This window comes from Gouania willdenowi, chromosome 6, assembly GCF_900634775.1.
Source record: "Gouania willdenowi chromosome 6, fGouWil2.1, whole genome shotgun sequence".
Taxonomy (NCBI): domain Eukaryota; kingdom Metazoa; phylum Chordata; class Actinopteri; order Blenniiformes; family Gobiesocidae; genus Gouania; species Gouania willdenowi.
The window spans coordinates 57955825-57978731 of NC_041049.1; the positions used below are offsets into that span (position 1 = coordinate 57955825).

General features: G+C 37.5%; 1 protein-coding gene across 1 annotated transcript in view; it reads right to left on the minus strand.

Annotated features, from left to right (window-relative positions):
• Positions 1–22907, minus strand: part of nrn1la (neuritin 1-like a) — a 106278-nt gene that overhangs the window by 14912 nt on the left and 68459 nt on the right. Inside the window, exon 2 of the mRNA XM_028450609.1 lies at positions 5664–5814. Coding sequence (XP_028306410.1) covers positions 5664–5814 — 151 coding nt within the window. The remainder of the gene's footprint in view (positions 1–5663; positions 5815–22907) is intronic.

Consider the following 22907-nt stretch of genomic DNA (forward strand, 5'->3'; position numbering starts at 1 on the left):
TGTTGTTGTCCTAGCCACATTTTGTAGCTACAGCCAACAGAGAAAAGATAATATGATGAAATATGATCTGAAGTGTTTTATTTTGAAAAGTAACCAGTTGTTTTAATTAGAGGTGGGAACCTCACAATACGATGCGCGATACAAAGCTCTACTGCAATTATCGATATATTGGTCAGAAATCAATCTACAATAATATATGATAATATATAACAAGAAAAAATAAAAAATTTAAGTGAAAAAATAAAAATTTTATTTTATATCTCTGAAAGACAATACATTGAAAAAGTGTCCTATGAACAGTGACACTATTTTAATGCAACATTTCTGTAAATAAGTGTCAAAAGTATCTCCAATAGTGCTTTCTGTAAATAACAAATAGGGTCTTTCTTACCAGTGACACCATTATAGTGCAATATTCCAGTAAACAATATATTGGTTCCTTCAACAAACAGTGACAAAATTTCTGTGAAAACCTACCTGCACATTTTAGTGAAAAAGCAGAAAAGGTTTTGAAAATATAAATAAAAAATGAAATTAAAGATTTAAATGTAAAAAATATTATAATATTTTTTTTTAAAATCGATACTTAGCACGAGCATATCGATAATCTATTGTGCGAAAAATACCGTGATATATCGCCGTATCGAGATATCGTCCCACTCCTAGTTTTAATGTTTAGTATGTGCTTAACTTCCTGTTTCACAGCATTTGCCCTGTGCTGAATTGTTGCGTCGTGCTCCAGCATCCGCCATAAACAGAAGTCCTGCGTATCTCTGCCTTAGGGCTGGGACGGAGCAGATACGCAGCGCAGTGGACCCGGAAATGAACACAGACTAAAGTGGGAGCCTATCAGCTCTGGTGGCGTGGTGGAGATGTAACGCAGCGGACCTGCAACCAGTGTAAATTAGAAGTGAGAGTGGCACAGAGTTGAGAATAGTAACATTACCTTCAAGCAAAATGACTCTTTGAATCAGATGGAGAACCTGACGAGCAGGGTTATATTAGTAGATGTTGACCAGTTTCCCAAAGACATGTAACATAAAACAACTCATCACTTGAGTTCAAACAGTCATTAGTGCAGCCAGTTGTTTTAATCTACACTGAGTTGCTGACCCTACACAGGATGGCCAACCTTCTCCCAAATGCACTTTGCCATTCGTGGTAGGTTGGAGAGACTAGGCCTCAAAAAGCTTTGAACTGTGACAGATTAACAGTGTTGTCAGCATTCTTCAGTGATAATGTGCTTGCTTAAGAAAGTGCATGCATGCTATCATGCATTTATGTGTTGTTATCACACGTGGGCAAACTCTAAGGTAGTTACATAGGTAAATATGATTTATTGTGACAATCAGACTCTCAGAGTCAGGTTTCCAAATACATTATTTATTAATCCCTTCATAAATCAGCGTTGGCCAATTTTAGGTACACCCTCCACTTCCATTACCGTGCTGTGAACCAGTGGATCATTTCTAGATTCAAAGTTTTTATTAAAAACTATATCATGACTGCAGATATTTCTTGTCATTTCATTTAACTGTAAAGAAACACCTTATTCTAGAACACAGGCAGCCTCAAACCAACCACAAATTGCAATAACACTTGTGCAGTTTAGATATTAATGCAATGATGGTGGTACGAAGAGAAGCTCACACACACACACACACACACACACACATCAGAGGATGCACTCAGAAATGCACCATTATATTTTCCTCAATGATTTCCCATGTTGTAGAAGATCTTAAGTATAATATGTCTTGGACAAAAGTAAAATCCTCTGTGGACTAACAGCCTCTCCTCAAAGAACTATACAAAGCACGTATGCTGTGTTGTATGCAGCAAGGATACTGTCATTAGTGCTCTTTAAGTAGCAAAAGCTCCTCTGATAATGTAGAGAGAGAGAGGAGTGCTGGTCACACATCTTGTTAGAGATAATGAAATACATTCACTGCGCTCTGCAGTGCGTCTTCATCACAGAGTATCTGTGCATACTTAGCCATGATGATTCAGGAGGACGATAACAACTCGTTTTTAACCTGAGCTGACAGAAAAAGGATTAGTGATCCTGCTCCAAGATCCTTCCATAGCAGATTGGTATCTCCCTCCCCAGGTCAGCCAGACCTCTCAAAAAGACAGATGAAAGAGGTGTGTATAAATAGAGCGGGGGATGGATGATGAATGGATACAGGATATAGAGAGATGGCAGGAGATGGTAAAGTGTGGCTGACAGAAAGGAAGTGAGAGATTCTCTGCATGGTTATTAACCATCATCAGGTCTCAGGACAAAACAATGAGGCTGAAAAAAAGTGCTGTTAATGTCAGGTTGATTATAAAACACATTCTGGAGAATTAAAATTTATTCGCCTTGGGAATCTTAATTGCTTGGTTAAAGCTGCAGTCTGCAACTCTTTTAAAAGTAACTTTTTGTCATATTTGCTAAAGCTGTCACTATGTAACACAGCTCACAGGCCCCGCCCCTTTCCCGGAGCACCGTCTATTCTACGCTGTATAGCCTGGAGGAGTAGAAGATGGAATTGGTGACTTTTCTGCTTGAAAAGTAATTGCTGCTGCTTGATTTACATTATGTTTGATTTGTAGTTGTTACACTAGAGCTATGTGGTGCATGTGTTCATGTGCGCGCAGCAGCCTCTGTGTAGCTGCTGTAAGTTGTTGCTGCTGCTGAGGTGTGTGCACATAGACAGAGAGAAGTGCTGCAGTAATATGCTTTTAACAGAGCATGTTATATTACTGTGATGTTGCTGTCGGACTAACGTTAGCTTGTTAGCTCCTCTGAGGGAGGGACTTTGGAAAGTTTGGAGGCAGGGCAAGAGAGCAGTGGGGAGGGAGGGGGAGAGAGGGATCTGAGAGTTGCAGACTGCACCTTTAAAAATGATATTCACAAATATTTTGTGCTGTTTGAAACACAGAGACGGGGCCTGTAAATTACAAAGGCAGGATGCCAACACCATCATGCATGATATGCCTAATAAGAAAACTTTATAATGCAGCACATTGCATTGACTGTACACATCTATGCAATCAGCTGATAAGCAGAGATGGAAGTTTAGTAACAGTAGATATTGTTTGCTTCAAATACCAACTCTTATCAATCAATATTTAGTAGAAGTCACATCTAGTTCATTTACTAGGTTTAGCCACCAAATTTATGTGCAATAAATGTACCCCATTTTTTAATGAACCCTTTTTTGTAGCTAAAATGGAGCCTATTAGATATTAAAAGTGATATTACAAGACATAAAACATGTCAAAATAATATTTCATCTCTATGTTAATTCCACAGCCCTTTAACAAGATTTGGTCCGTCCGAGAACAGTGAGTGAAACAGCAGCAGACACACTGAGACGATAATCAAGAAAATTACCTGAACTCAAAACAGCTGAAATAAATTGAGCATCGCCAATTCAGGCAGGCATGGAAGTCAAGCTAGACCAGCCCCATCAGCTGTCAGTAGACATCCACTAATTCAGTTAATCATCCAGTTGAATGTCCCATGCTTCCCATTGGTTAGCGCTAGTCACGGTGCTGCATTTAAACCTCGGCAACACGCCTACTTCTGTACACTTCGTCCGCAAACGTCTCGCAACGCAGCCCCACCCCAGCTCCTCCTCTTCTGTCAAATTAAACAATGTCTCCTGCTTCTGTTGCTGGGGGTCCTGCTGACCGCTCTCTCTGCTTATGCCTTTCCATGTAGCTCATGGAAGAGCGAGTGGCAGCTCCCTTCGTTTCTGGTTTCCCACGCAGCTGCTGGAATGGCAGAGAAGTCCAGAACAGAGCCTTACCACCAAATCTAAAATGCAAGCTAAATAAACTATTTGACTAAAGTGATCCAGACTGAAATAAAGTTTAAAACGAAGAACAGAATTTAGCAGGTGATAGTTAACAGAAACGGCTAGTATGGCAATCATATATCAATGCAAATGGATAATCACGTCTTAATCATTATTTAGATGAGTTTAGATCACTCAGTGTATTTCACCTCTATTTATTCACCTTAATGATCACAACAGTCCAGACACTTGTAAATAATATCTATCTATCATTGTGATGATGGGTGACAGGCTTTGTTCCTGTCACTTTTCCATCAAGCTGCATGTTTAAGTGCTTTTTAACCGTAATAAATACCACTTTATCTGCAATGAAACCAACTCTCAGTGAGTGAGTCATGATTTCCCTCACAGTTCACTTTCTTTGAAGGGTTGTAGGAAACCAATGCCCTGAAAAACCCAGTAACCCAGAAATGCCAGAACACAATAAAGTCGTCTTGTTGAAGTACTGCTGACCTCTTTGACCACAATTGTCCCACAGCACGGTGATACCCAGCTTATTGTACCCCAGACTACATCATATTCGACAAGGTTTCCTGGGATCGGGGGTGGCGGAGGTGATACTTGCCACAGTTTATACACACAAATGTTGCACACCTGATTTCTGCATTGAGACTAACTAGTCCAGTGAAGGTGTGATTCCGCACAAAAGTACACAAAAGAGCATGCAAAATAAAATAGATTTTATTTTTGAAACCTTATTCTATCTTTGCAGCCTGGCACCAAATGTTCCACCAATTGGTAACGGTCATCTGCCCGTAGGTTGGGGACTACTGCCATAGTGGCTTGTGTAAAAACTATCAAATAAGAATACCTATAAAGGTGTTTGACTGTCATGTATTTTGTTACTTTCCTCGAGATAGACCTTTTCTTTGAGTATGCTGTGGTAGGTCCCAGAGTTTAATGAACGGAGGTTATAAAAGAAAGTGGAAAGGAACGCAAATTGAAAAACTAAGATATGGTAACTCAAACTTATTTCTTGTCATCATGAGCTGTTGCATTTGTACAATGTAAACACACAGCTACACCACGTTTACAAAATGTTGGTGAAATTTTTTTTTCTGTTACTTTTGACCAGATTTACAGCAATATTTGTGAAATTTGTGATATTATTTTTCTCGTAAAAATATAATGTCAATGTTTAATCTAAATCCAAACATTAAATCGAAATGTTAGATTTAAATCTAAATGTTAAATGCTAAATCTAAATGGTGAATGCTAAATCTAAAGCTAAATATTTAGTTTCATCAGTGACATTTAGATTTCAGATTTAGATTTAGATTTAACTTTTAGCATTTAGATTTCACATTTAAATGTAACATTTAGATTTCACATTTAAATGTAACCTTTAGATTTCACATTTAAATGTAACATTTAGATTTAACATTTAAATGGAACATTTAGATTTAACATTTAGATTTCACATTTAGACATTGACATTACATTCTTACGAGATAAAAATATCACAAATAAATCTATAAATCTAGTCAAAAGTAACAAAAAAATTCACATACGTTTTTTAAATGTGGTTTGTTGCTAAATGTTGCAAAAAGTTGCTGTTTATTTTAGCATGCGTAACTTTACAATACAACAATACACAGCTGCACATATAGATATCATTGCTTAGTCATGATAACATTACTGTTTTACGTTTTCCAGTCAAACTGTTTAAAACTAAGTGATCACAAATTATTGCTGTCCTAATTGTTCAGCACACATTAAAGGTGACATTTGGCAGTCAGTGATCAAAAATGAATGCATAGAATATATAGATATATATATATATATGATGTCTTATGTTTGGGCATAGTGACTGACCTGCAGATGGAGTGTATCTCATGTATGTCTTCATCCTTGCGTGCGCTGTCTGTCAGGCTGTCACCCAGAGCCATCAGACACTGAGCGAACCCCTTATAGATGGAGTGACACCGCCTGGCTGAGGCTGCATCAACAGGGAAAGGACTTAAGGCTGCAAAACAAACACAAACACATGAAACAACGATAAGACACTAAACACAGGTCGTATGCAAAGACTAAAATAGAAATAAACAAGTGAAATGTTGCATCTAATGGAATTCAGTCTGAGCAACAAAAGACATGTGGTTTTGTTGAGCTGTAGAAAGAAAGACTTGTTGTGTTATCTATCTTACAGACAATCACTCAATGTTTAAAAGTTAACGGCTGATTTATTGCTCACAAGAGGAGACGCGTCAAGCCTTGTTGACCAGGAAATGGAAACACAAAGAAGAAAAGCCTGGTTGGACTCAGTTGTAACCATCAGCAGCAAAAACCTATCATTGGAGTTCATCCACCACATCCAATGTGTTTTGCTAATACGAACAGTTGTTAAATTGAGCCATAAAAAAAGTCAGACTATGCATCAGGGAAAAATACATGCATGCACAGTACAATGGTGGTTGTGCTTCCATGCTATTAGCTCGCTAGGAGCTATCCAGTTGGTAAATTTAATCACACCGACAGTGAATTCATTCATGGCATTAAAAGGAAATATTTAAGGAAAACAAAATAACTGTTGTCTTCTTTGGTCACGTTGATCATGACGTATTTAAATCAGTTTGAGAGAAGTTGAATTTGTTCATCATTTGGATTCAAATAACTTTAGTCTGAGATCTATATTATAAGTCCCAAACTTTCAAACAAGCCATTTAAGATTTTAGTTACATTTTAATTGGCACCTTATCATCTCTATATCAGTATTTCGCACTTGGTCTCACCCTGGGACCCACATTTTGCCACGGTAATTAAATCGCAACCCACTTTTTTCTAGAATTCAACCAACCAAATTTAGTTTTTCAAAAACATAAATCTATATATTTTCCTGTGCAACATGCATTTCACAGAAGAAAAGTTTCTTTCAAAATAAAAGACAAGTCCAACATGAGCGACATTGAGTATTTCTCAATGTCACTCAGCTGTCCGCAACCCACCCAGTACAGGTCTGCAACCCACTTTTGGGTTCCGATCCACCAGTTGAGAATGGCTGATCTAGATCAGTGTGTCTCAAATGGGGGTACATGTACCTCTCGGGGTACGCAATGGCACTACAGGGGGTACTTGAGAGAGAGAGAGTTGAAAATAAACAAATAAAATGTCAGTCTTGGTCCCACCCCAGGCGTGAGGTGACCGGAAATTATAAAAACTATAGAAAAAAACCTATTCAGGAGCCACTAAATTAGGGTTTTTCAACCTTGGGGTCGTGACCTCATGTGGGGTCATCTGGAGTTTAAATGGGGTCGCCTGAAACTTCTGAGAAATTGAGAGATTTTTTTTTATTATTGTTATTTTTTTTATTAAAACAACTATTTATATCCTTTCACATGGTGAAATATACATCTAGTTAAACTATAATGCAGTAATTAAAAATATTTGAGCTCAAATATGATGTCTTTGGGGTCGCCAGAAATTATTGATGACAAAATGGGGTCACGATCCAAAAAAGGCTGGGAACCACTGCACTAAATACTGATTTTTCCACTTATTTACAAAATGAGACTCTTTAAAATGTGTGTTTTCACACGTTCCTTCCATCATTATGATCTATAGTTGTTTTTAAATAGTTTTCTCAGCAAAATGATGTAGTCGGACAAAAAGGGGGTACCTGAATTCAGAAATAAGAGAAATGGGGTACATGGATTCAGAAATCCACTGCCCTAGATAAAGTGATTCATTCTGATGTAACACATACTCTCAATGATGGCAACAAGAAATGTACAATGATCTACGTGTACTCAATGAAGACTGATTCACTCACAGGGACTGTTGTCAGTCCACTGAGGCTGTAAAAGGCTACAAAGCATTGGTTGCTGTCCAAGAATACTAAGAATCACTCCCCATCTTCCTCTACAGAGCAAAGCTTTTTATTATCAAATAAGATGAACACATAAAAAATAGAAAGAAAAGTAAGTTGTCCCAAAGCAAGCAAAAAAGAGCTTGTAGATTACTGCAGTGATTCCCAAACAGAGGTATGCAGAAATCTTTAGGCTTCATGAAAACACTGCAGGAGATTTCCAGATTACCAAACAGATTTCTTACTCATTTTTAAGTCCACTTAAAACAAAATACCAAAATGCATGAATAAACTGTTTGAATTCTTAGTTACTTTGTTTGTATCAAAGGAGATGAGTAAAGGTTTGGTAGTTATTGTCACAATCTGGGTCGGCTTGGTTTTGTGTTTAGGACTAATGTCTATGTAGTTTAGTGGTGCTATAAATTCAATCTCTATGAAATATTTTTGTTCTGAGAGAATGCCCTTCCTCTTGTATCCACACAGGTGTGTCTCATTTCCTGATTGTCTTAACTCACTACTTAAAGGGCCATTGTTAAGCAAAATGGACATTTCTGTGCTTTAAACATCATAAAAGTGCTATTAGGGCTTCATACACATGCTCAAAGTGTTTTTTTATTGATTCCCTCAATCTTTAGTTAGAGGGTGATTTGCTCCTTTCTTACTGCAGGGTGAGCCCAAACACCTCGCTCCAATTTGATGACGCGTTCCCACTTTAGTGACAAATTTGACGAGGCACTGAGCTGGAGAAGCCGCGCCTCCAGGAAGCTCTCTGCCGTGATTGACATGTAAACAGACACGCCCACAAAGGTGAGCATTTCAGCGTCCTTCGTGCAGTGCTTCCACAGTCTATCACTGCTACACATCTAAGGCTGTTGTTGTTTCTGCTACTGCTACTGTTGATACGTGTTGTCGCTATCATGTCAACTGGGTGGGAGGAGGGCGGGCCATCCTCTGGCCCTACGTCACTGAGCGGGGAGGGGAGACAGACTCACTCAATAGCAGCTTAAAAAACCATGTGTTTTACTGTAATGTGCAGTTTTTTGGGAGAAAACGATCATAACTGTGTGTGGATAGCAAAAATAAATTTGCTTTGGTGATTACTGATCCCCCTCGTAACACAGTGAGACATGCAGAGAAGTCTGTGTCCTGTCTATAGACACGCCCACTCATGAATATGCATAAGTAGCAAATCCGCTTGTTTGTAGAGTTGCTCAGAAAGTGACTTTTCAGAGGCTAAAACTCTGGAAAACAGGCGAGTTTGGGAAAATAAACCTCAAATACTATGTTTTTGGGGTTCTTAGAACAAATGGAGAAAAATAGTATGATATGGGACCTTAAACACTGAGGGTTGGCAGGTCTCTTGTACTGTCATCCTGACTGTTTTTGTTTTTTATTAGTAATTATAGGATTTGGTGTCCGTGCTGACAGTATTAAAGCACAGCTGACTATTTATAGGTAGAACATGTCCAGTATTTTTCTGCATGGTTAGCCAGTTTTTCCAAAAGGAAACCTTCATACTGCAGAACAGACAGATTCTGTATATTGCTGATGATATCCAAGCTCAATATGAATAAAACACTGGTATACACATTGTGTTAAATGATAAATGATCGTTGCAGTTGTTGCTTGAGCTTCAGCAGCAGCAACAATATGTTCTGATTTGAGCTGGCATTTTTTTTTTTTTTTTAAAAACACAGGGTTTTAAGTAAGATCAACATTCACCTTTTTTTTCTTTCAGTCTTTTCCACCCATTTCAACGTGACTAAAAAAAATCTGTTCGAACCACAGGAGGTGAGAGAGACTTTAATGAGCTACTGCTCCCTCTTATATTCAATGACAAATAAGACACTTCACTTTAAAGAGGATGAGTCAGAGTCACACATGATTTTTCAAGATTGGAGATTTGTGTGAGAGAGGTGCGGTAATTAGAAGAGCTGCCAGATGGACTACTGGCCCTTAAATCAACATTTATCCATTAATTCATCCTTCAACCCATTTGTTCCTGTTCAGGGTCACGGGTCTTGAATATTACGAGGGGATGGGTGTTTGATACCTCTTTTTTCCAGAATGAGTGCAAATAAGAATACTCAGAAAAGTGAATGATTAATTAAATTAATGAATAATTAAATCAAACACAAGTTTGCTTATATTATTTTAATTTCGCACTTATTCACCTAAAGGTATTTCCACTAGGGCTGGGATAAACGATTAAATCTAGCAATTTTTTTTCAACAAATCAATTAATCTAATGATTCATGTTTCCAGTTCAATTCGGTTATCTCCCCATCAATTGACTAAAAATAATGTATACATGTTGATTTACATATCTAAAATGAAAAAAAAAAAAAACATGAAATCCTTAACATTGCAATATATGTTTAGTGTTCTTCAACTCAAAATTCCAAAATAAAGTTCAAGTAAGAATACAAAAGTACAAAATAATGCATTCAGAGTCAGAGGTAGCATTCAATAAAAAATAAAAAAAAGTAGTGGGAGGCAGCAGCCTGTCATGGTGTCCTTCCTGAATCAACCAAATTTAAGATTTATGTTGAAAACACATAGGCCTGGTTTACTGAAAAAAGTGCATCTTTAAATTCTTCATTCACATGAAAATAACAACAACTTAAAGTAATACACTCTGCCACTCACATTTTTCTTAAACTCAAAATTCCAAATGCTAATACAGAAATTGCTTTTCCAACAAAAAATAAACTTTCCTTTTACTTGAAATCATCTTTGTTTTGGTCGGACAAAGGCATCAGCGCACATATTTTCGCATCAATGTATTTTTCCACACAACTGATTATGTTAGTGCCTAATTGACCAATCAGATCCTCCTGGATAAAGCAATAATATATAACATCATTGGTATGGGTGCCATTGACGTACAAATATGTCATTTCAAATCCAAACGTTCACTGCCATTGAAGTATATGAACGTCAATTGTGTTTTATAACGAGGGTTGCAAGAAGACACTCTGGCGGAGGTCTTCCATGAATATCGGCCTTGTACTGTGATGTAGTGACCAACTGGTGCCATGTTGGTGGCAGCAGTGCACCTTTGGAGAAGAGATCACCCGTGATGGGCAGAGGTTACAAGGAGAGGAAAGGAGAAAATGGCGCTACGAGGGGAGGTTGTGAAGTATCCAGCAGCTCACAGCAGCGCACACTCAAGCAAAGCATGTGTGGACCTAAGTGGGCTAATAAGAGTGTTGTGATCGTGAGAGAAGACGATCAACAATCTGGGCCAAACGGGTCGACTCGGCATGTCAGGAGTCGGAGGAAGTTGCTTGTGTGGAGACTGGGGGAGGGGGGTAACACGGTATGGAAATCATACAACTCTGACCCAGATAGCAAAATAATTATCATTTTGCCATCAAAAGCCCGGTCTCAGCTTTGTTTTTTTTTTTTTTTTTCATAGAAGAAAACCAATGTTGAGGTGTCCCTAAAGCAAAAAAAATATTGGCCTCAAAGTAACTGACAGCTTTTTGGTAAGAAACTGGCGTTTTGTGTGAAACACCTATATTCAACTGCTGATTACGGAAGAACGAAACAAGCCAGAAACAAAACAAAAAAAAAAAATTCTGATGAAAGTAGAGTTTATTCTTTCATAATCTGGTTTCAGATTTTACATAGAGTACAAAATATTCTGTGGGTCTTCAAAATCAGTCAAAATGCTCTAAACTTTCTGGTAGCGAGGGGGGTTGCTGTTCTGAAAATGGCTGGCAGCCAATGAGTAGTTCATTTCATGTCCGATACCGGTATTAGTATCGGTCAGTGTAACCCTAATTCTTATACACACAAGTACCGTGAGTGCATACGACATTACACAAGTCACAAGTAAATATAAAATAAATAATTATTCTGTCATTCGTGAATTAGAAAATCAAGAATGTGAACGATAATTTGATAATCAATCTGTATTTCAGACAGGAACTATATTTCATGTTTGCACCTTCACCTGAGAACGTCACCTTTAAGAGAGAAAAACCAAGTATAATAGTGCAAGTCAAGTAGGCAAATGCCAGCATAGTTTCACTATGTACACTCCAAGTACAAATAGATAACCTTGATCACGTCAATGTGTGCAGGTTAGTGTGATTGTTTTCATTTGTGTGTTGGTACTACAAGATTTGGAGTGTGATCAGTCATTCACTAGAAAACAAATGGGAAAGAAGTCGACCTTTATCAGACAGTAACGATATTGTTAGAAGACCGGTCAGGCAGCTTAGTCTTTCTGGGATTAGCACATGACCTTTGTGTTTGTGAGCACCTGCTGTGTCTGAGTAAGTTTCCTCTGGATCAGACGCCAGAATGAGCAATGCACTTTTTGACATGAAAAAGCAACAGATACTGCCTGACACATGCTTGATGCCTTCAATGAGACTTTGGATACAAACTGTGATTCAGAATCGAGGGGTCTGATCCGGTTTGAGGATGGTGCTCACATGGCAGAAAGTGTTCACAGGGTCGATGTCGCATGCGGTTAGGCATGATAGGCTGGGGTAGCTTGTCATGTAGCAGTAGTGGGATGTGTGTATTGTGTATCGATTGTCAGATGGAATCTGCAGACACGATTTGTGTGTAGGTAGGTAGATCTTCTACTTGTGATGTCCTTTAGATAAAGAACAAGAACTTTATTTCCACAGAGGTTAGTGTAACGGTCATTGTTGTCATTGTATCCTATGGGCCAAGTTTTCTAAAGTACAAACAATGTGAAGAACCCTGTGTGTGTACACTCGGACTGCCAACTATAGTTGTTTAGTCGACTAATTGGCCTATGTTGTCGTGGTCGACCAAGATTTTCATTGGTTGACCAAGATTTTCATTGGTCAACCAGCAACAGTATCAGTTTCAATACCGTTTAAAAAAAATGCAATGCACATATATAGGTGATAAGGATTAAATATCAAATATAATTCATTTAATGCCTAAACATGATTCTATGTCTAGCAACAGCTGTGTGAGTGAGTGCTGACTGCTCTGACCGGAGCAGAGAGGGAACAAATTAAGACAGGCTTGAAGCACAAGCATCCACTACTGAATCAATCTTTTTTCTGTCGGGCGCCGCGGCGCCCGTTGCGCACCTGTGTTTGGTGTGCGTTTGTTTCCCCGTGCGTTGATCTTATGTTGACATTAACAGTTACTATTAATAAAAGCAGGTTTACCACTAAAACAAACGAAAATATGTCATATCGGACCTGTAGGTTTCAGTTTTGCTTTGTCGGGTTCTGGCCAAAGCTTGAATAAGGTTCATATCATAAATGGTCTGTGTTTTAAAACAAATCTGAACTACAAAAAGCCAAAACCAAATATGTGTCTCTCTTTTTCTTTCTTCTCGTCCTCCTCTGCACCTTGTCATTCATTCTCCGTTTTTTTTTTCTTCTTTTTTTTGGTCGACTAATTGCTACGTGTGCCATAGTCTTGGTCGACCAACCATTTCCTTGGTTGACTAGAGCCCTAGTGTACACTGTGTGTATGCATGACCCAGTGGATGTGCAGGCAGGTCTCTCTGCCTTAGCCCTTTGAGGAAATGGTAACCTGTCAAGAGTTTACCTCACACGAAGACAAATGTCAGCAGATTGGCTTAAACAGCCTGCAGCAATAACCTGGATGTAGTGCGTAGTGCAGCTGTACCACTGAAATATGAATGTATTTCCTGTCAGCTCACAAGAATCCAAATATTTTAGAAAAATGTCTAAAACGTACCAAAAACAACAACAACAACAACAAATCAGTCATGTGTCATACCGCTCAGGTTGTCAGTTGACAGCATTTACTGTCAGAACACTTGCTGATTTAGAACAAGTAAAAATTTGTTTGCTGTCAGTTACTTTAGAGTCAGTGGGAAGACGTGACATGTGTACCATTGAATAAATAAGGTTTTGTTTTAATGGGAATGCAGTTTATTGATGGGTGTCGAAGAGTAATGTAGGCTATAAAGAGACATGCAAAAAGTGAATATATACCTTTTTTTTGTCTGTGTAGACAGGCACATTTCATACACAAGGTTATTTAATGTGCTTTACATGATTAAAATGTTACAGAAAACATTAAACAAGAAATCAATAAGAACCTTAAGATGATTAACAGGTTTTAAAATAAACAGTGAAAACATTAAATCAACTATAAAATTATTATAAATGCCCTTCAGTCATCAGCAGTAGAGAAAAAGAGTTCCTTTAACTTTGATTTAAAAATGTTCACATTAGATACTGACTTCAGCTCTGCTGGCAGTTTGTTCCACTTTTTTGCAGCATAACAACTAAAAGCAGCATCACCATGTTTACTGTGAGCTCTGGGCTCCACTATCTGACCTGTGTCCATAGATCTGAGAGACCTGCTGGGTTCATACCTGACTAACATCTCACTGATGTATTCTGGACCAAATACATTCACAGATTTATACACAAGCAGCAGAACATTAAAGTCTATTCTGAGGCTGACTGGGAGCCAGTGTAAATACTTTAAAACTGGACTAATGTGTTCTGACCTCTTTGTTCTGGTTAAGACCCAAGCTGCATCGTTCTGAACCAGCTGTAGCTGATGCTTTTTGGGGGGGTTCCTGTCAGAAGACCATTACAATAGTCCAGTCTGCTGGAGATAAAAGCATGGACCAGTTTCTCCTGATCTTTCTGAGTAAAGAAATATTTTACTCTGGAGATGTTCTTAAGGTGGTAAAAGGCTGTTATTGTTATTGATTTAATCCGAGACTCAAGATACTCACTGACAGCAGTCCTCTTTTCCTTGTTACCAAAGATGATGACCTCCATCTTGTCATGGTTCATTTGAAGGAAGTTTTAACTCAACCAGCAGTTTCCCTTTTCTAAGCAGTCACACAACACCTCAATGGGACCATAGTCATCTGGGTTCAGTGATAGATATAGTTGTGTGCCATCTGCGTAGCTCTGATAATCAACCTTACAGTTCCGTAGAATTTATCCTAAAGGAAGCATAAAAAGACTAACCAGAAGGGGTCCAAGAACACAGCCCTGTGGAACCCCACAGGACATTGGTAATTTGTCAAATTCAAAGTTTTCAATGCTTACAAAATAACTTTGCTCCTCCATATAGGACTTCAACCATTGCAGTACTTTTCCATTTAGTACAACCCCCGTGTGCAATCTGTGCAACAAAATGTTATTGTCCACAGTGTCAAATGCAGCACTTAAATCTAATAGAATGGGAACAGAAACTTTTCGTGAATCAGTGTTCAACCTTATGTCATTTAGCACTTTGGTAAGATCTGTGGCTGTGCTGTAATGACAACAAAAGACAGACTGAAATTTATCAAATATTCTGTTGAAGGTTAAGAATTGGGTCTCTAAATTGTCCGTAGGAGTGAATGGGAGTGTGAGTAGTTGTCTGAGATGGACTGGTGCCCTTTCCAGGGTGTACCCTTGCCTCACGCCCAATGAGAGCTGGAGATAGGCACCAGCAGACCCACGTGACCCTGAAAAAAGGCGAAAGCGGGTCAGAAAATGGATGGATGGGTTAAGAATTGACTCAGTTGGTTGAAGACCAACTTCTCAAGGATTTTTGCCATGAAAAGGATGGTTGACAATTTGTCTATAGTTAGCCAGTAAAGAGACGTTTTTAACAGAGGTTTCACGGCAGCTACTTTCAGGGATTTCGGTACGGTGCCACAATTGACTGTTTTTAAGATGTTTGATGGTATTGTGTCAAGGCGAGAAGTTGATGGATTTAGCTGCTGAACATTTTCCTTTATTGTTTTAGGGTTCATGCGTGCTAAGTCTACTGCTGTCATTTTTGATTGTATGAGTTAACAATAGAGTGAATAACAATAGCATTTTTATAGGAAGTGAATTATTTAAAACTCCCTTCTGATTATGATTTTTCAAACTGAGTTTGTCAAAGTTTTTTTTTTTAAATAGCAGATCAATAAATGCATCCCTGAAAGCAGGTATTAAAGGGGGCATATCATGGTTTTAAATCCTTCCTTTTTAGATATAAATCATACAGTTGTGGTCTATATAAAGCAGAACTGCACTGCTTGGGTCTGAATTCCTCATTATTATAGCTCCACCCCTTTTCCATACCCTTTTTCTGATGTGCTTCTAAGAGCAACTCGTTTTGGTGCGGTCTCTTTAAATGCAAATGAGACACTTCATACCCCGCCCCCTCTCCAGGTTCAACTCCACCCTGCTCGGCCATTTTTGTAGTTTGATAGAAGAGATATGGCTACGTAGCGGCGCAGAAAAAGTTTATTCACACATTATTTACACAATGTCAACAACGGAATACTTGTCCATCCAGCTTTACATGTTGGAGCCAGAGTCGGACCCAGTGGAGCGAGATGAAAATGAAGATGATGAACCTGCAGAACCCTAACAAGTGATCTAACACAAGCACCGAGCTAACGCTAGCGCCAAGCTAACGTCACGAAATGCATTTTAATACAGTCTTTTCGGAGACAAAAACGGCAAAATGAAATTACTAATGAAAACTTCAGACTTAAATTAAACCACGTAGGCCATATCATCAAGGATCTGCAGAAGCAGTCATCCTTGAAGTGCTGCGCGCACACAAAAATGACCTTACCCACAGATGTGGGTACATTTCCGTGAAAAATAAAACTCAACCAGGCACTTCGAAAAGGTTCTGATGCTGGGAGACGTTGTAATGAAGCGTGTGGGTTACTACATCCAACAACCATACATCTGCATCCTGGAGCTTGGACTACAAAATAAAAGCGAGAAATAAAAATGGCGAATTGCTCGAAGTGTTGGGCCTGGAGTCGATGTCCTAATTTGGCAGTTCCGCTGACGTTATTGTTCAAAAAACGTAATTGAGAATCGAAAAATCGAAACAGATTGAAAAATATGACCAAAACAGAATATAAAGATATCAACGGAGCACCTGAAGAGACTAATTTGAACTTTTCTGTGCTTCTAAACAATCTAAATATACATCAAAATGCATTTAAGGCCTAAAAAAGTGGATTTAGCATAATATGTCCCCTTTAAGACTTTTACTCAGCATTTAACTATTTGTAACAGCTCACCAAAGTTCTTGAAGAAGAAGAAGCCTAAATCAGTAAGTAAGATGCTTGGAGCAAGTTATTCAAATGTTTATTGCACATTTTAAAGTTTTAAAAGTATTAAAACAATGCAATGTAATAACTTTTTTGGCCTGGAAAACAATTGTCTCATTTGATGTGTACTCATAATTTTACATTTATGATCATTCTAAAATAAGCTTGATGCTGAAAAGCTGATAAATGATGTTTTCTTTCATTTACAAAACTGCAATGTTTACTGAATCAGATAAAGCCGTCAGTGATTAATTACAACATTCCCAATATTTTGCAGTTAGAGTGCTTGTTTACAGAGAAAGAGATAACACCATATAACACCTGTTTTAGTTTCACTGCATTGCCTCCCTGCTTCTGTTACTTGTTTATGAATCAGTCAATGAATCAGGTCCTTTACACATCTGCTGAAGGTGCCTGGCTGACAGAAAGCAATCTATATCAGTCTTTATGATCAGTGAGCTCTCTGCTGTTAAAGGCTTTACAATGGAAGATGAAAAACAATAGGTGAAGTAACTTTCTGTTGTTTGTTTTACTGAAATATGTAAAACTCTGAATTTGTGAGAGAATGGGGGAAAGATTGAGTTAATTATCTTATCAAAATTTAGGCTAAAATGAAACATAAAAGCAAGTTTTTGTGTTTGAATTGAAATGTGGTGAGAGATGACCAAAGGCAGAGGTGGGGGACATCCACCAGGGCCGAAGACAAGGACCTCGGTTTCGAGATAAACTGAGGTACAACTATCTAAGGAGAACACCAAGATTATTTGATATAATTGATAAGAAAGAATCAAATCTCATCTGAATTTATTTTTATAGTTCATTTCTCAACATCTTTTGAAATAATACAAAAAGATTGACCAGATAATGCAACAACAACAATGTTTGAAATTATATTGATTTGTCTGTGAACAGTATAACTCCAAAACTGATGGACGGATTTTGATGTAAAATTTCAGGATATTTCCTTAATGGAATAAGAAATTGATTAGATTCTGGATCAATATCTTAAAATCTAAAGTTTAGGTTATAATGCAATATGGGTTAAGCATAAATGGGAGGCTGACCTTAATATTCCAATTCAGGCCAAAATTTGGAAACAAGCATTAAATTATATTTTTGAAAAAAATCGATTCGGCGATATATTGCGATATTACGTCGTGCAATTCTCGGATCAATTCTAAGCGCATCCATATCAATTTTTTTTTATTAAAAAAAATAAAAAATTAATTTAAATTTGTTTTTTTAACCTTTATTTAACCAGGAAAGTCTTTTCCACTGCAGGAGACATTGTAACTGCACAAAGAAGTGCTGAAACCTGGGCATGTTGACCAGCTTCAGTTTTTTTCAATAAAATCTAAAAAAGAAAGTATTAAATTTCTGCATCTATTTGTTGTTCTAGGTATATACCTCAGTTAAGTTGCACTAAAGTCATGTTATTTTTTTTTATTTTGAGTTGTTGGCACATGGCATGTTAAAGCCAATTTTTGAGTGTAACATATGCCAATAAAATATATTTCATACATAATGTTCTCATGAAGGTGTACACATTTACAGATTAGTCATTTCTTAAGTCATATATAAAAAAATCGCAATAATCGCCTTATACTTTAATATCGGGATATATCATATCGTATCGCGACCTATGTATCAGGATACGAATCGTATCGCCAGATGCCAGGCAATACACACCCCTACTCATTATTGTTCTATTAATTCTAGGTTACAATTAATTCATTTCAAAGTTTTGCATAGGTTACATTATTCAAGAACTAAGTTACACAAAATGTTCCCCCAAACGTCACCTCTCTGTGAAAGATGGAGGATCTTCAATGGTACACTGGCACATCACTTTTGGGAATGCCCAAAGATTAAAAACTTTAGGTGTTCAATATTTAAATGGTATTCCTTTATATTTAAAACTAATCTTGACCTGGACCCTGAATCTGCCTTGTTAGGCATTTCTAGCACATTGAAAAAGAAGGACAAAAAAATCTGTACAATGTTTGCTTATGGTATGATTATTGCAAAGAGATGTATTTTGAAAATGTGGAAATCTGATATCCCACCTGTATTTGAAGCTTTGCTGAGAGAATTTATTGGAGTCCTCCACACTGAAAACCTGAGATATGAAGTGTTTTACAGCATGTGGAAACCTATTATAGAGTATTTAAACCTTTAGATGACCCCCCATTACACTCAATTTGTTTGTGGCTAAATTGTGGATATGATATTAATAACCTCATTGTTAGTGGGGCTGCCAACTTTGGTCTTTTAGTCGACTAATTGGTCAATGCCGTTGTGGTTGACCAAGATTTTCATTGGTTGACCAGCAATGGTATCAGTTTCAATACCGTTAAAAAATAAATTAAAAAAATGCATTGCACTTATATAAGGATTAAATATCAAATATAATTTATTTAATGCCTAAACATGATTCTATGTCAAGCAACAGCTCTGTGTGAGTATGTGCTGCGCTGCAAAAAAAAAAAAAAAAAAAAGTGTTGCACTTCAGTTGTCACTGTAAAGTGTACAGTCCTCAGAGCAGAGCAGAGAGGGAACACATTAAGACAGGCTTGAAACAAGCATCCACTGTTAAATCAATGCTTTTTCTGCACAACAACATGGATTATGTAAATAGATTGCCTGCCTGTGTTTGCACCTGTGTTTGACGTGCGTTTTGTTTAACCGTGTGCTGATCTGATGTTGACATCAACAGTTTATTAATAAAAGCAGGCGTACCACTAAAACAAATGTAAATATGTCATTTGTAGGAGGGAAAAAATAGTTTTTAATTGTCGGTTTCAGGTCGGACACAGATATAAATACCTAATGTCTGTCGGACCTGTAGGTTTCAGTTTAGCTTTGTCGGGTTCTGGCCAAAGCTTGAATAAGGTTCGTATCATAAATGGTAAAATATGCACCACAAAACAAAATATGTGTCTCTCTTTTTCTTTCTTCTCGTCCTCCTCTGCACCTGGTCATTCATTCTCCGTTATTTTTTTCCTCTTTTTTTTTGTCGACTAATCGCTACGTGCGCCATAGTCTTGGTCGACCAACCATTTCCTTGTTTGACTACAGCCCTTTTGTGTATTTTGTTGTTTTGTGTAGTGGTTTGTTTGTTTATCCAGGTCTACATGTGTTTAGGATGAACTCTGGACCAAGTACTTTAAGTATACTTTGTGCCTGGCCATGTTGAAACTCATAAATAATGTTTAAAAAAAAAAAAAAAAGATAATGCAATCTGGGGAACGCTATGGCACGGCGGAGCATCCTCATTGTCATGCATTCATCGTCATGTTAAAGTTGCTCTCTTTGCTTCATGTTTCTTATCAGACTCTTCTCTTCTTTTTAGTTTATCTTGTTCTTTCATGGATTCAATTTAATTAGCAGTAGGTTTCAAAGTAAATCCATAATCAAACAGTGAGTTTTCCATCTTAAATGTCCCTCACTTATACTTCTGTCAGTAAGGAGAACGCCGTCTGGTGCATAGAGCAGGATGTCACATCTGACAGTAACTAGCATTGAAAACCTGGAGCTCAAAAACTCCAAAGCAGTTCAAACAGCTGCTCTGTATGAAAAAGGGAGATCTCCAACATTTGTAATCATGTCTTAGTGAAAAAAAGCACTGATTGGTTGAATCCCGGACAGAAAGATAATGTGTAATACACATTATCGTATCGCAGGTTGTCCGGTGGACGGTAGAAACAATGCAGGGAGAGGCACAACATTCACCATCCTCAACTTCTTCCCTCTTCTCCACACACACAGTCAATACAGCCCAACTACATAATACAGTGACTTCTAGGCTGTGGGGAAGCAACTAATACTTAAAAACAAACAAGCATCTCGAACACCGCTCATTTCATTTGCAATGTCGGGCAAGTCAGGTGTAATGATATCCTGCCGGACTACAACGTTTAATTGCCAATGGCAAGTGGTCAAGCATTAATGTTGAGCCCTGACCTGACTTTATCCCTAATGTGTGACGCACCACGGCTTCAATATAAATGAAAAATATTAGAATAAGATACACTCAGAGGCGTAAAGAGAACTGTTTATTTTTTGGTAACAAATCTTGCCATGGTTCCCTTGCATACAGTAAACATCTCATGTATAAACTTAAAAAGGAAGAAACAAAATCTTGCACAATTAGAGCCTAATTTATTTTCCGCTAAGGCATCTGGATGAAATAAAAGGTTTGTCAAAATGATATTTATATATATATATATAAAACACCAATTAATTCAATTCAAAATGAAAAAAATAATCAGGCTCTAAGTATAGCTACATTTATGAACTCTAAAACAGAGAAAATAACCAGCACTCAATGGTGTTTTGGTGCAGTACAATACGTTTAATCTGACTGGTCGTCTATGATGTGATGCATCTGATTGTTGTCTGGTCATTTCATTTTTTGTAGTTTCACAATTTCCGTTGATCTTTTTAAAATAAAAAAATATATATATACATATATATATATATATATATATATAAAACAAAAAAATAATTATTTACTCTGTAACGGTTGGGTGTAGAAATGTAACAAATTACTTAACTTCTTTTAAAACGTATTTAAGTACAAGTAAAATGATTGATTTAGAAATACTGTACACTCAAAAATGTACAAGAACCGATAAAAACATCTCAATTACAGTAACATGACTGCTGGTAATCCGTTTCTTTCACCTCTGGATAAACTATACTATCATAAGATGTGGCTAAGGTTCAACTACTGGTTCAACTATTTGGTGCAAACTAGAATGGGTTTCTGTGGTAACCCCTGAAAAGTGATATGTTGAGTAGATGCTAAACTTGTCAATAGTGTAGTTTTACAGTAATAGAAATATACTATAATCCTTAGCCATGTGGTCTCCTCCTGGCTTTAAAACCTTGTTTTATGTGTAGCAGCTGCAACATGGACCTAATGCACAACTAAAGTTTGAAATGACACCTGAAAGGTTTTTGACTAAGCTTGAACAAAGGTTGCAACAATTTGATAATTGCTGCACACCCTATTACTCTACTGTCTATTCTTTGGTTCTTACAGTGTATTAGGGGTGTTGGAAAAAATCGATCGCGATATTATGTCGCGTGATTCTCGGATCAATTCAAAATGCATCCATATTGATTTTTTTGTTGTTTTTTTTTTTTTACCTTTATTTAACCAGGAAATTATTTTCCACTGCAGGAGACATTGTAACTGCACAAAGAAGTGCGCTGAAACCTAGGCATGTTGACCAGCTTGTGTTTTTTCAATCGTATCGCCAGATGCCAGGCAATACACACCCCTACAGTGTATTATTAGTGATAATAAAGGCGCTTCTTGTGCTTGTCAACAAGCATTTGGATATACTACAGGGTCCATACTCAAAAGATGCAATGAAAAAAAAGGTCTGCACAACTGTGTGGTTAGCTCCCAATTTTAATTAATTTACACCAAAAAAAAACTTGACGTTTTGGGCTGAACGCCCTTCATCAGACATGAGTTGCAGCATTAGGCACACCTGTTTTTGTAGTGTGCTTTATTGAACGAGGCAGTCAAATGATACATGTCAGCGTTAAAAAAATGGACCTTTGTATTGCATGTATTTACATTCGCCATGTATACTAACTTTATACACTATATATATGTATATATATCTACAAAAATGTACACTATTTACAAATATAACATTCTTAGGATAAAATTTTACATTCATGACCATACAAGCATCAGGGTACCCGTCATATAGTGTGGAAATGTTATATTTTGTTACGTAGGTGTGATCTTAATGTGGTGTAGTGACCAATGTGGAGGCCACAGTTAAAAATACAGAAACAGATGAGTGAATTACAAAATAAATTGCATCTTTGGACTCTTTGATCCAGCACACTGCTTCAAAAGGGATGTGCGTGTTTTTTTGATTGTGCTCCATATTCAAAAGAGACATACTGTAACTGTGGATAGCGGTTACGACCCCCTCTAGGATGTCATGTCAAGGCTTGAGGGGCCGCAACATAAACAAGACGCCACACAGAAATCAAAGGTTTATCAACAGTATTTCTTAACAAAATTCTAAAAGTACCAACAGAACAAACTAAAAGGGACTGGAGACCCTGGCCAAACTGAACAAAAGTAGGGAGGACACTGGGCCAACCCTATACAGGGCAATCGTAACAACAGCAAAAACTAGATTTTGAAACAATTTCTTAATGTTTT